Source organism: Phoenix dactylifera, chromosome 12, assembly GCF_051530095.1.
Source record: "Phoenix dactylifera cultivar Ajwa chromosome 12, Ajwa_hap1_PhDact_Kaust_v1.1, whole genome shotgun sequence".
Classification (NCBI taxonomy): Eukaryota; Viridiplantae; Streptophyta; class Magnoliopsida; order Arecales; family Arecaceae; genus Phoenix; species Phoenix dactylifera.
The window spans coordinates 4,291,495-4,306,309 of NC_143201.1; the positions used below are offsets into that span (position 1 = coordinate 4,291,495).

The 14,815-nt window shown below is 38.2% G+C and overlaps 1 protein-coding gene and 1 pseudogene across 2 annotated transcripts; both read left to right on the plus strand.

The window, feature by feature from the left end:
* Positions 1–1,249: 1,249 nt before the first annotated feature.
* LOC103716918 (RING/U-box superfamily protein) lies at positions 1,250–4,629 on the plus strand. Its single transcript, XM_008805119.5, has 4 exons — positions 1,250–1,426; positions 1,582–1,718; positions 3,774–3,878; positions 3,969–4,629. The coding sequence occupies exons 1-4, from the start codon at positions 1,349–1,351 to the stop codon at positions 4,399–4,401; spliced, it is 753 nt and encodes a 250-aa protein (XP_008803341.2). The 5' UTR covers positions 1,250–1,348; the 3' UTR covers positions 4,402–4,629.
* Positions 4,630–7,046: 2,417 nt separating this feature from the next.
* LOC103716919 (uncharacterized) lies at positions 7,047–14,433 on the plus strand (annotated as a pseudogene). Its single transcript, XR_015971879.2, has 4 exons — positions 7,047–7,213; positions 9,141–9,228; positions 11,112–13,899; positions 14,027–14,433. The product of XR_015971879.2 is annotated as an uncharacterized LOC103716919 (transcript).
* The last annotated feature ends 382 nt before the right edge of the window (positions 14,434–14,815 follow it).

Consider the following 14,815-nt stretch of genomic DNA (forward strand, 5'->3'; position numbering starts at 1 on the left):
TTACAAATATTCTTAATACAACCATTCCTCTAACACCATTAATAAAAAACTATATTTATTTTAATTAAAAATAAAATAAAATTTTAAAATTACTTTTTTGTTTAATCATCTTATAAATGTTTCTTTTTGTACGTTTATTCATTAAAAATATTTTAATTATTTTAATTTGAAACTATTAATTTTTTAACGGTGTCAGATGGCGTTGGTACATATACCCGAACAAATATAAAAAAAAATAAAATAACAAAATAAGTATTTTATAAGAATATATATGTAAATATTAATTTTGAAAAGATGTATTTGATATTTAGGAGGATTTTTGGTAAAGAGACCTAAAAAAATTAGCCAATACAAAAGGGGTCACGGAGGACGCAGCCACAACTCAAACGCACCTCCGCATGGGCGCCCTCCAACTCAACCGTTTCACGGGAACATCCTCGGCAACCACTGCTTTCTCACACCATCTTCGCTCCCCCAACCCCTTCCCCAATGACGTCGAAACCGTAACGGCAGCATCCAGTCTGCCTCCTATTTCACCCTCCAAAAACCAGTCTTTCTTCCGGCTCTTGACCCCTTCAGTACAGAACTTGGGGAGAAAGTTATAAACTTAGTTTATTTTATTCTTTTAGATCTTAGACCAAACTATATACCATTTGGAACGAGTCAGATCGGATTCAATCATATCGGTTCCATCATCAATCCAATATTAAAAATTTATTTGGTTTGTGAGAAAATAAAAATTATAGAAATATCTAAATAGAAAAATAAAATTTCACTATTTTATAAAAATAAAATTTATATAAAAAAATAGAAAAATTAAATTTCCATCTGTTAGAACTTGAGATAATTTTCTTAAAATATTTTTAAGCATTTAGATAGAATCAAAGAAGATGTTTTTTTATTAATGGTATAACAAATATTTTACATATTTTTTTAAAAAAATATATGCTTAACTAAATATAAGCTATTCTGAATATGCTATTTTTTTGTGATAAATTAAACATGTAGAAACTACTTTTCCATAGATTCTATATCTAAATATTAGCTTTAAAAAAAATTCTAGTGGGAAAAAGATATTTCTGTGGTTAAATAGTTTAAATAAATTTTTAACAAGCTATTTAAATTATTAGTTAATTTTTTAATTAGATTAAATAGGTTGTAAATAGGTTAAACGGATCGGGTCACCATCCGACCCGCTAAAGAAAATAGATGAAATGGGATAAAGAGAAAAATGTTATTAGCTTTTTTATTCGACGAATAAACCACCGCATCTTTCCTTGGTCTTCCCCGGGGAAGCCCCGAACCCGCTTCTCTCTTCTCCTCTCCCCTCCTTCGTCCCCACATTTCTATGTCCACCTCGCCCAGCCTTGCGGCCCCCATGGAGGACCAGCGCGAGATCGCCCTCTTACCGCCATCCCACGAACAGGTAATCGATCCATGTCCATGTTATTGTCTGTTGATTTCTTTAGATGGATCTGCGTTCTTGGAGGAATCGGTGTTTCAGATCTGTCGAGGTTTTTGATTTGGTTTTGGTCGGGGTTTTCTTGATTTCTTGGTGTTTTTGGGGTGATTTGAGGTTAGGTGGGTGATGATGCGAAGGGGATAGAAGGTGATGATTCGTGTGGATCGGCTGCTGATTTCGGGTTCTGTGCGATATGTTTGGAGAAGATTGTTCTTCAGGAGACGGCGCTTGTAAAAGGTTGCGAGCATTCTTACTGGTTTGTCTAAAAGAACTTCTCGTTTCTGGAAAAATTTTCGCTGGCTTTGTTAATTCTAGTATTGGGTTTGTGATGCTTGTAGCAGTATTTCCATCTAAATGCAAAAAGGGATTTTTTTTGGTTAAATTAGTTGATATTTTATTTTTAAATTGCTGCTATGGTTTGTGTTGGTTATGGATATGTGATAAATTTAAGCAGAAGGAACCCACTGATGTTTATGTGTTTGTATGTTTTAGAAGGATGTTTTTTGGTTAATTTTTGTAGTGGAGAATTAGATGGAGAAATATCGTTTTCCACGAGAAGGTAAATAAAAAAAAAATATCTACTTAAAGATTGGAATTATTGGTAGCGTAGATAAGATTTGGATTATGAAGAACGAAAAATTCACATTGGGGTGGATGAAAAGTGAAAATACTGTGTAAAAGGGTTTGATTGCCGAGTTCCATTTGCAAAATTATGGCATAGGTGTTATGAATATTTAGAAAGCCTTTTATGAATATTTTTATGATATAACAAAGTTGATATTAGGTTGGCTTGGCTGGCTCTTAAGAAAGAGATCATCTTTCAAATGACATCATCCAACTGTTCAAAAATCAAAACGGAACAAGCCATGCCAAAAATTGTACTCAAAGGGATATGTTGTTCTCAAGGTCATATGAGTTATTAGTTATAGAAGGTCGATTGCTTGATGCATATCTTGTTTAGTTGGCTTTCATTTAAAGCATATGAACTTTGATTTAGTTGCATATATGATAACTAAAGAGAATAGTGGTTGTACATACTCTCCCTTCTTAATTCATTCCAATGCACTCTTTTGTATGTGAAGAGCTGACTGAAACTTCCATTATATCCCTTATTTTCTTATTGCTGTCATCATAAAATCATCCGAATATAATCCTATATTTTTTTTTTCTTCATTTCCCGTTCCTTGCGTGACGAAAATATCACATTCCACCTTGATTTCTCTCCTTTTTTGTCCTCTCCCTTTCTAAATCATTTCAATGTACTCTCTTGTGAGTGAAGATCTAACTTAAGCTTTCTTTTTATCCCTTTCTCTCATTGCTGTCATCATAAAATTATCATAAGTTGGGCCTTTGTACTTGCTCATAATCTTCCCCCTTCCCTTTTTACTCATAAGCTTGATGATAATGTCACGTTCCAGATCATTATGTTCAAAAGTTTAGTAAGTTTAATAATCATTTTATACAAAGTCACTTCCAGTAAGTTTTGTCATAATTACATAGTACTTTTCCTTACATCTCAACCATCTAATAGTCTGTTAAAACAGATAAAATCATTTGAAGGCTTAAGGATTGACGAGTGGTTACTAATCACGAAAACTGTTTTGAGAGCTATGGGACAAAATATGGTAACAAATGCATGCTTGCACATATGCACATGCATGAAAACAACAGGGCATGCACGCACACATAAAACCAAACTCTTGTGTGAATAACATATTCACACACTTCTCCTTTTCTTTACCAGTTTGCCCTCATCTCCTATTGTGGTTGTGGAATTTGATAACGGATATTGCTACCCTGTCAGATATACCTTTTTTTTAAAAGTAAAGCTGGGGAGTCAGAGTTGGTGTTCTCCAATTAAGAAAAGAGAATTGTAGTTGACACTCTCCAAGAGTATGACCATTGAAAAAGAAGTCACATAATTCTGTATGTCTAATAATAGTTGTTATACACTAACATTAGAACTATGCATGTTCTGAAAGCTAGTATTTTTGGATGTCTGAGATGTTGAGTTTCCCAATGCTACTATTTTGAGTCCTGATCAGGTTTGCTCATGAGTTAAAGTTCTAAATTTTACTATGGCAACCATCCTGGCAAATTGCAGTTCAGGCATACATGTAATGCCAGTCAAGGCCAACCTTTGAAGGTGTATTATTATAACGTATTATGTTTGCAAAGCATGATTACTGAAGTTGAATTTATGCAACTACATATAGATTTATTGATCTCAACATGGAAGGCATATCTTGGGATAAGTCCTTCAATTGCATGTGATGCTAATGTTATGATGGCCATCGTTTGCATTGAGCAGTGTGACATGTATCTTGAGATGGGCAACGTACAATCAGAAGCCTTCTTGCCCTCAGTGCAAGCATCCATTTGAGTCCCTCCATGTTCACCGCTCACTTGATGGCTGGTAATACCACTTTTGCATGTTTCCTTTTGAGAAAGTGTGGTCACCGAACTTGAATTTATGCTAATGCTGTAACATTATTTCTTCACTCAGTATTCATGACTATATGTTTGAGGAGAGTGTTTGCCTTCTCCTTCGAGCTACTTGGTTTGTGCCTCTGACAGTACAGACCCAAGAAGAGGCATCTGCGGAGCCTCATGACTATGCCCAGTATTATGATGATCAAGATGATGATGATGATGAGATAGATGAATCTTACTATATTGGTGGCTCGTCAAGTATTCGTATTGGTAACAGGAGGTGGGGTGACAATGGTTATGTGAGGGCAGGAAGGAAGGAAGCACGACCTGTCAATCGACAATTTTTGGATGACTCTGGTGCCGGTCCATCCCAGTGCCCCAAGAAGAAGGAGCCATCTAAAGATGCAACAGGTCGACGCGCAAAAAGGGCGCTGAAGCGAGAAGCTGCAGACAAAGCAGCTGCAGCCAAGCACCAGCAGCACTTGCAGAGGTTGGGTTGCAAGTGATCTTCTACCTCAAGAATTAATCATGCAGCCTTTCTTTGTAAGATGGCAACTCAGCTGCATTTGTACAGTATGTTAACCTTCTAAATTCAGCATAAAGTGTTGTGACAGTGGTCACCATATGCAAGTAAGCATCTTCACATCACAGATGCTACTTCTGTTAGGATTTAAAATGTTACTTCTGTAATTTTATCCTGGTTCATGATATCATTGCCTATACCCATTTAACAAGTGGATGTGCTTCTTCTTGGTGGTTTCTGATCTTTGATGACATGATGAGGATCGTGCATTTGATGATAGTCAGGTCTCTATGGCCAATGTATCATAAGATTATATGAAGAATGCCGTGGCAGTCTTGCTCGTATGTTTTAAGTCAAAGACACCTTTATATGAATTTAATCTGCTAAGCACAGCAAGAGAGGCATTTGAGCCAAGGGGAATATATATATATGTATATATATGCACGCACGCACGAACACACACACACACACACACATGCATACAGAGGAGGGGGGGGGGGGGGGAGATAGAGAGAGACTTGTGTGGCTGTATCATTCTTTGCATATACATGTGGTTTTCTGGACTACAACCAATTCTTTTCTTTTTTTCCACTGAAGAATCCTAAAATTGGCTATGCATGGTAGCATTAACTATCTTCTCTATTGTCTGGCTAATGTGATTGTGGGTGAGACAAATGTCTCAAGTTGCAGCTCTCAGGATCACCTTCTCTGAGATCATAGAGATAAAGATTTCTCACTTCATACAGTCGTTCGGTATGTCTCTCTGTGAAACCTGACAAAAGTTTTCATGAGAACAAGTTATCAAGGCGAAATAACGGGTAGAGTTGTTGATCTATATTGGGAGCTTTGCGACCCGGAAATTGGCCACTTAGTTCAACATTCTCATTTTTCTATATGCATGTTCGATGATGAAGTGGGGCAGAACCACGCACAAATGGCAGCTGTTTACCAAGTTAGGCTCCAAGTTGTCATCCAAGAACAGCTTATGCAGTACAGGTCTTGCAGTTTGCATTGTTTTATATGTGTTTTGATGTTTCAGGGAACTCATCATGCATTAATCTACGGCATGGGTTCCATGCATTAAATCTGCAGTTCTGGAGTAGCTGTTTCCTCCAGGAACTCAGGACATTATTTCAGCCAGGATTTTGACAGATCTGAGATGGAACATGATTTGGAACTCCATTCCATGTTATCTCAATGTCTGCTAATGAGTGAATCTTTCTGGTATTCATACAACATTCGATGCTATAGCAATGGAGTGAAAAAAACTTTTGCTATGGTGATGGGCTGAAGGGAAACTTTCTCCACTTTCTTCTAGGAATATGATAACCATTTCTAAATATCAAATATTGCAAAACATTTCATCTAGTCTTACAGATTTTGTTACTATATAGATGAAGTAAATATCCATGTCATCATACATTTAATTCACTGAAGGGTAATAGCCAGCACAAAAAATGGAAAACACCGACTATCAACTGGTTAATGATGAAGGACCAACCGACCATAGAAAGGACATAAAAACAACAAATTTTTCATAAGCAGCAAAGAGTAACTATTTTCCCTTGTATAATGGATAAATAATTTATTTTTATATTTTGTTATCTCAATAATTCTATGCGCTTTGAAGTCTGAAAAGTTGGACTAGAATATGTACAACTTTTTTATCTATCAAGTATAATATGTTAACTTGCACCTAATCTACCGCACATCAAATTGATGCTTGTTTTTTATCGTTTTTTTTTTTTTTTTTTTTGGATCCCATACCAATGTGTCTTTGGTAGTTTGAGTTGAAGTGTTGATGAGCGAAAAGGATGTCTTTGGCTTTGATCAAACCATATGATTCCTTCACTTTTACATTTTATTGCATTGGGTTTTTTATGGCAATTTAATTTTCAATTCTATAATAACCCAGGACCTCACAACGTTTAATCGATATGGGATTAAAGATACGCCCGCACGGATCTCCTCACATACTTTCTCCATTCAAGCCTTGACGTTCAACTCAGAGTAAGGGATTAAATCCATTCAAATCTAATCACAAGCACCACAATTGGCTTATGATTAGCTTTCATAAACCTGTGCTAGAGTGTCCTCTAGTTCACATAAGCTATGAGTCGAATTCGCTCTAATACCATTTATAACAATTTAGAATCTCGTCCAAAAAAATTAGTTATCTATCCAACAAATAACTGATATAGGACTAAACACATGCCCGTATGAGTCCTCACTTATTTCCACCAATCGATTAAAGTTTTCACGTGTCATCATATGATATATATCAAGATCACAAATAATAAAATAAAATTTAACTTAACTATATCATCATATCATAATAAATTAAGAATTTTATAATATACGACAAACGTACTAATCAAAAATAAAACTAGCTGAAGTACAATCTCACAGCTTATCCTCTCTATCACTATCTATAAATTTTTTCTTAGTGAATTGGACTGTGTGAAAAAAATAGAGAGCTATGAAATGATATTGAATTTAGTAGCTGGTTGGCCGGGTACGGGTACGGGTGGGGATACCCGGAATCAAAACAACTCCGATTGCATTCAAAATTTTGCCAGCCACCCGCAATGGCTCTCAACAATCAAAATCCTCAACCCGCGTACGGCACCTCAAAATCCGAATTATTTTCTGATACTTTCCTCCATCCCGTCTTCTAAAACTTGTGCTCTTTCTTTTCTTGAGAAGGAAGGAGGCGATGGACACGGCGTCGGATGCCGCGCGGCAGCCGGGTCCCAGCGAGACCACCCCCCGACCAAGTCCAGGCCTTGCTCGAGGTCCATTCCCCTCGCTCTTTTGCTGCACTTTTCGTAACCCTTTCTCTCTGAGGCATTTTCTCAAACAAGTGACATGCAATTTGGGATTCTCCTATTCTGCTTTCTTTAGCCTTCTTCTGTAGTACTGAAATCAAATGAATGGGAATTCCTTATTCAGGAAAGGTTGTCTGGCAGGAGGCTCTGGGTTTATGCAAGAAAGGTTGGCATGGGAATTCCTCATGCTTGGTTGAGCTAGGACTACTCTGTTAGATTATTTCGCATTTCCGTTACTGGTGTACCCTAATGTTTAGTGGGTGGCAATGGATCCTTCTATAGGAAAGAATCTATATGGAGTTGGTTACTTAAGAGTGTTTGCTCCTAGAATGGAAGTGGATTCTTTCTTCATCTTATAATCCTGTTCTCTTTTAAAAGAAGAAATATGGAAGGCTCAGTATCTATGCTATTGCATGCATAGCTTTCTCTGATGGAAATGGCGTATAAATTTGAAGATCATTAGCATGCAGCACCCGAAAGCTGCTTTCTTTTCTTTCTCTTTTTTTGTGGATCAAATTTATCTCTGGTACCAATTGATGTCAGTGTTAAACACTGTATATTTTTAGGATTGGTAATCAGAAGGGTGAAGATAATGTACCTGTTGCGGGCCTTCCGATCCGACAACAGCACAGTCCCAACCAACTGACGACAGAGAACGGCCCGCATCCCCCACGAGGTATTGTCTGCTCTCGGACTCCGGCCCGCGCGTCCAGCGCTATGGGGGGAATTTTTTTTGGCCCGCGCGTCCAGCGCTGACGGAGGGATACCTGCACGGTTTTGCCCTTCAAAAGGCGCCTCGTGAAGAAAGAGGTTTTCCCTCCTTATAAGGCGCAGAACTTTCCGCTGCCTAGTCGGTATGGGACTAAATTCGGGCCCTTCCCACATCATTGCCCCCCCAGCGGGAAGATCCTGTGCCGGTTTTACCCGTGATAGCCCCCCAGGCCCAGAGAGAGTTTCTATGTGCGGGCGAACCCTCCTTCTAACGCCATCTGTTGCGGGTCTTCCGACCCGACAACAACACAGTCCCAACCAACTGATGACAGAGAACGGCCCGCGTCCCCCACGAGGTATTGTCCGCTCTGGGACTCCGGCCCGCGCGTCCAGCGCTACGGGGAGAATTTTTTCCGGCCCGCGCGTCCAGCGCTACGGAGGAAATTTTTTCCGGCCCACGCGTTCAGCGTTGGCGGGGGGATACCCGCACGGTTTTGCCCTTCAAAAGTCGCCTCGTGAGAAAAGAGGTTTTTCCTCCTTATAAGGCGCAGACCTTTCCGCTGCCTAGTCGGTATGGGACTAAATTCAGGCCCTTCCCACATCAGTATCCAATGTACTGAACAAAATCATTTGGTTTCATTTGGTTTTGTGGGAGGTCCATCTATTGCCTTAAGTTACCTTGATCCGAAATTTTGAGACAGCTTTTAGAAGGTTGGCATCAAGTTGATAGCTAATCGTTTTTCTCAATCCAGTGCTTTAGTACTGGTATGCTCAAAAAGAAAAAAAAATGTTTACTTAATCCTTCCATGGAGTCTTCTCTACTTAATGTTTTGCTTCACGACAAATGCTAGGTTGATGCAAAAAGTAGTTTTGATAATGATGAAGCTAAAATATCTTCACTTTTTATTACACTAAAAGGTTAGAAAATGTATTTTTGCTTCTTTTACTTCAACTTCTACTCTCTCTCTATCACATACTCTTCCTCTCTTTTTTCCAGTTCATATAACTTCATTTTCCATTGCCTATATATATTTCAAAAAACATTGAGTGAGTGAAGAAGTTTTGAGCATTTATTATGTTTTGTGAATTTGCCACTCAGCATTTGCATACTACAATTTTTAGCTATTTTCAAATGGGACAAATGTTTATTTAATTGTTTGGATATCATCATTTTTTGTTTCAGGCTGCTAGATATGATGACATTGAAGATGTGGCAAGCTTATCTTCCACAAGTGTTTCTCTTAACTCCAGAGATTCTCAAGGACGAACAGGTTAGATCTTCAAATTGTTTCAACTGAAATTTATCTTAGTTTGTTGGTAACCATTAAATCCATCAAATTTGTTTTTAAGTTTCGTACTACTACTACTACTACTATTTATCTTATGCTTCATGGAAAGGAATGTAGGGCATCTTTGATAGATGTGGACTTTTATGCAAAACTGGAAGTCAAAAAGGCATACTGAATTCCAATCAATAGGTGTTTGTGGGACTTGGACTTCTAGAGCTCCCAAAGTGAAAGTCTAACTTTATGATTTCAATATTGTTGATAAAGGCAACCTGAAAAAGTAAGTATATTAAGCAGTTTTATGAGCTCAACTATGTTGCTGATCTTTGAGTTTAACCCTTTTTTCTTTTCTTAGTAAAAAGTTGTTGTCTGAAGGATACAATATCGATTTATTTGTAAATTTATAATATATCATGAACAATTTAGATTCACTTATTAAATGGAAATTACAGATCATGAATATGAGTAATTATACTACATGATGGCCGCTTTTTAGCAAATGAAGAAAAACATCAATTGATATGGTTCTAGTTGGATTTGCTGGCTTCTACTAAATTGGCGATAATCTGGATAGCATTTTGACACCTACAATATAATATTGGATTCAGGTGACTTGTCTTGAGCTATAAATTCTCGTAGCAAACTTTTATAGTAGGTGAAGTGTGTAGGAAAATACTAGGTAACAGGACTATGTTGTAAGTCTTCATTACAAGACATGAATCTAAAATCCATTATGAAGGCTAAATTATCTGAAAGTTGTTCTATTCTATTACTCTCTTTAGGCAATCTCCTTTATGTTAGATTGCTACCTGAAAAATGAAGCCCATGAATCTCAGCTGACCACCTAATCAGCAAGCATTTGTAAGCCTTAGGGCTCTGAAAGTAGGATCCAAGGAAGAGTGAGGATTGTTGAGAGTTGACCTTTGGCCAATATCCATTGTTTAACTTGGTGTCAACTTTCTCGCCAAGGCATCAGTGGGAACGAGAGGGGCTCATTATGAAACCTGCAGATCATGTTGCTTATAAGGGGACGTACCTTGTTGGCACTTGCACAATTTAAGCTCATATAACTAGGACCTGACCATCAAGATTTTCTTAATTTTTTCATGTATAAATGAATAGGGGAAAGAGCACAACTGCACTGATTATGACTCATAGAGCATTTTTTTCTTAAAAAACAAAAAGACTCATGGTGCCACTAAAAACAAGAAAATTGACAATTTCATTTTGCGACTTGATTAAATTAATCATACTTATTGTTTCCACATAGAGTAAACATGAATGAATAATAAGTTGGTGAAAGGAAAAATGGTGTGATTTGATACCTATATTTCTGCCTTACTTAGGCAGTTTTTTGTATATTGTTCAGATCTTGGGTTTTCAACATCAGATCCTCCTTATTGTGCTGGTTTGCATGGTGCATCTCACTAGTCTCTTAGATCAAAATCAAAACAAGGTTCGCTAAATTGCTCCTAAAATGAATCAAATTAGAATAAGAAAATCCTAGTTGTCAAAAAAATGGTCTTATGCCAATGTTGCTTGGCCAAGTTACAATACTGACTAGGTTTTCAGTTCTCTAGATTATGCCATGATCCGTATAACATCTCTATCTTATACTACTTGTGTACAATCTCTAAAGCTCTATTCAATATGGTTTCCATTTGATTTTCAAGGTCCCTAATGATATCTCTGGTAATGCACATGCTTCTTAGTTATGTCATCCAAGAACTTATGTGAGATCACCAATATCATATTTTATTTATCATTTTGCTCATATTACTTGATTGTTAAAATGTTAATCCTTGTTGAATTCTATTTCTTTAAAAAGCTGTTATTCAGTAATTTATTTTACTTTTGTTTACTTTCAGTTCTTCATATGGCTGCTGCTAATGGGCATCTAGATATTGTGGAGTATCTTATAAATAATGGAGTGGTGAGGAGGCAATTGTATAAGAACATTTTGCTACCAAATTACTATAATAAACTGATGCGGTTGTTCTATCGGATCGCATCATAAACAGATCAATTACAAAGATCTCTTCTATAATCATTATTTTCAGAAAGCTAATGGTCACCTTTGAACAATCTGTTTTGATGATTTTATGCAATTTTGAATATACTCTCTTTTCATGTCTTGCGGTCAAAATGTTGCACTCTGTATTGAGCATGATTTTTCCTTCTTAAATAGAACGCTTCAGTTGTTTTTGGAGATTCTCTGAAATCAACATCATAATTATGGCAGTAGTTACCGCTCAGCAGATTGTGTTTTGTTAAATTTGAATTCAATAATGTTTAGCTGTATTTTTATTTTGTGCAACCAATACAGAAGTTAAAGAATTCCTTATGATGGACATTTGTGTAAACCAGGAGTTGCTGATCCTATATTTCAGCACATAGGACAAATGATCATGAGAGTTGAAATGCAAAAGTTATTAGATGCAACAAAAATCATTTCAAATGTTGAAAGTAAGATTTATCTGTTTTGTTTAGTGACACTAGGTTGATGCGTTCTCCTCAATGTTTTTGTTTATTGAAATGCATAAAGTCTAGTCAATTAGCATTGAGAAATTAATTTCTAGTTAGAGATTAATACAATGATTCCAATCCTGTGGATGTGGGCAACACGATTTTGGGTAGAATGGGGCACGCCATGTCCCAACACTCAGAATGGTGAATGTCCTATCCTGGTGCTGTCCCATCCCAACACTCAGAATGGTAGGACACCCTGCCATCCCACCAGGACTTAAATCTTTGGATTAAATTATATTATGTTAATATCCAATTAGATAAGGAATAAGCGTCAATCAGTACAAATTTCATTTACTTTGAGGATTTCATTTCATTTATGACTAGCAGAGGGTCAGCCATGTCATCACTCCATATAAGAAAATGGCTTCATGTAGAGCAAGATCTGAAAGACATCTATGCACAGCTCCTTGGTATTTGGTGGTGCATATCTTACGTATTAAACCATTTAGTTCATCAAAGGTTCTCTGATGACCAACACTGTGAGGATGTTGACTAATTGTCAAGAATATTGGTACAACGGACCAAATTAACAAAGGAAGATTTTATATGGACTTGAGAAGGCTCTGCACTAGAACCAAGAGATTTAAGGAGATCAAGCATTGTGGAGTAGGAGGTTGTAGATAGGTTAGCGGAACCGTCCCAAACCGGACAGTACCGGTGGCTCATCGGTACGATTCTGGCAACGGAAACGAGACCCGTTGCCAAAGCCAGAGAAGGAGAAGGAAAGAAAGAACAAGCGGGGGAGGGAGGGAGAGGGAGGGCTGCAGGGGGCCTGCGGAGGCTGCGGCAGGTGAGGCCGCTGCCGGACCCTTGTTTCATTCGAAACAAGGAAACCGGTTGCGGCCTCACCTGCTATAGCCTCCGCCGGCCCCCCGCGACCCTCCGCCGGCGTCCGCCACCCTCTTCCAACCGCTCTCCCTCTCTCTCTCTCTTTTCCTCTCTTCCACAATACCATGCCCTCGTCGGTACAGGCCCAGCACGGCCTGTATCGACTCATGCCGCCGAAAAATCGGTACGGTGCCCGGTACCGGTTTCTTCGATCTTGCTTCCAATTGAACCAAGCTATTCATGTATAGCTCAGGCCCAGAGGAGCAGGAACAAAACATTGTACTTGGCTTGTTTGGTATATAGGAAGTGAGGATAATTTGTCTTATATTTCATGTTTAAAATCTTGTACTCGAATTTCTCTAGCCTTTTGCTTCCCCCCATCTCTTAGTCTTGTCTCAACTTGCCCATAATTAGAGATTGTCCTTGCCAGCACACAACACCACCAGAGATCATCTCCCCAATTCCTGTCACCCTGCCATCTCCCCTATTGGCCTTCTGCCTTCTCTGCTTCTCATGCTCGCCTCACTGCATCATTGGATAATGTGCTTGCCCCATTGCTGGAGTCATCCCCCTAATCCCACTAGCTCCAATGTCAAACGCTTTAAGCCCAGGACTGCTACTTGCCCCTGCTTCATGACACTTGGGAATTTTCTACTGATGTACTGCTCTACAGGGCTGGAGACTATGCTGGAGATTGTTCTCGAGGGTACTCCCATCTACACTGCACATTTCTGTTTTATATCTCCTTATCCACCTCTTTCTAACACAAAGTTTTTCTTTCTGCTTTAACGAACTTATTTAGTTTTTTAAAAAAAAGTCTACTGGAGATCGACTCTTTTGGCAAGTCAAACTTGATTCAAGTTCGACCTTGCCTTGATCACAAATGATGAATCATGCCAAGCTTGAGCACATATGCTTCAGCTCAGTCAATCTTGAGATGAGTTTGAACATCAATTAGCTTGACTTAGCCAAGCCTGACCAGGTCAGTCATCTCAGCTTGTTTGCACCATACTTACAGATGATGTGTTATGCAAGATTAGTACAAAAAACTTCTAACTGAAATCTAATAATGCTCAAGGAATTGGTAAACCAACATGACACTTCAATGATAAAAGAAAATCATGAAAAATATGCAATTAGTTTACGAGTATCTCAAACTATTGCAAGCTGTTATCGGTAGTGTCTTTTCTTTGAGAAACTTGGAGGCGCTCCTGTGAACTCTTAGTCAAGGGAAACGAATGAACTTTAGGTGGTCGAGACTTTGATCCAGAGAGGAGCTAGCGTAAGTGTTCTGAACAGGTATTCCTACCTTATTTCTTTTATAGATATATTTATTTGACCATTTAGGATGTTGGCTATGAATAAATTATGTTCTCCACCCTTACTTGATTGCTTGCTGCTGTGATCATTCTCCAACCATGAGCAGACTCCAGTGGATGAAGCGGTAAGCAGGGGAAAGATGGAGGTGGTTGATGCAATCAATGCTGCAGTAGCCCAAGCTGAACTTAATGGTGTTAGTGTTTCTTAACAAGGGAGCTAAACTCTGTCTTTCGCTCGTAAAAGGATTGCTTGCCTTCTGGGTGGTGAGGATGTTTACATGAACCCAATTATAGCCTGTAGGATGATGCTTCCATCGGACATCATCGTCAAATCCACAGTCGATGGTCATACATCAGTACACGGACAAGAAATCGATATGTATGGTAAACCAGTCGAGGAACTTGTATGTGTGATATAAGAAGTTTGATTACCCCATTGCCTCTGGAAGATGACCATGATGCAAGATGACCATGATGCAGTCTGCAGTAAAATAAAATTTATCAGTTTTCTGCAGGTTTATTGTGTATTCCAATCCAAATTCCCTTTATACTTCCCCTATCTACCAGACTTTCTGCTGGTACATGCACATTATACATTTGTCTGAAACAGAAAGCATATACAAAGTGTATTGGAGGAGTAGCTCTAGGCACTTGTTTGATGTTTTTTTTATTTAGTTATTAGACCTCAACTAGGTTTTGGAGCTTGTTCCTTTTGAATTTGTTGGTATGTTAGCAAAAAGGTACAGCAGGAACAGTGGCTACTTTCCATGGAAAGTCCAAGTTCCAATGATGCTAGGACTTGTGAACTTAATCCCTTATGATGCGGGACAAAATGGTTGTAGGTGAATTATTTACTCGGAGTTATTGGCACCTTACATAGGGATCTAAACCAAGTA

Bases quoted from the DNA above. Each gene is read 5' to 3' on its own strand.
- LOC103716918 (XM_008805119.5), top strand. From the start codon at position 1,349: ATGTCCACCTCGCCCAGCCTTGCGGCCCCCATGGAGGACCAGCGCGAG. The intron at 1,719-3,773 runs GTTTGTCTAAAA...TGCATTGAGCAG, and splicing joins GGTTGCGAGCATTCTTACTG to TGTGACATGTATCTTGAGAT. The intron at 3,879-3,968 runs GTAATACCACTT...TTCTTCACTCAG, and splicing joins CACCGCTCACTTGATGGCTG to TATTCATGACTATATGTTTG.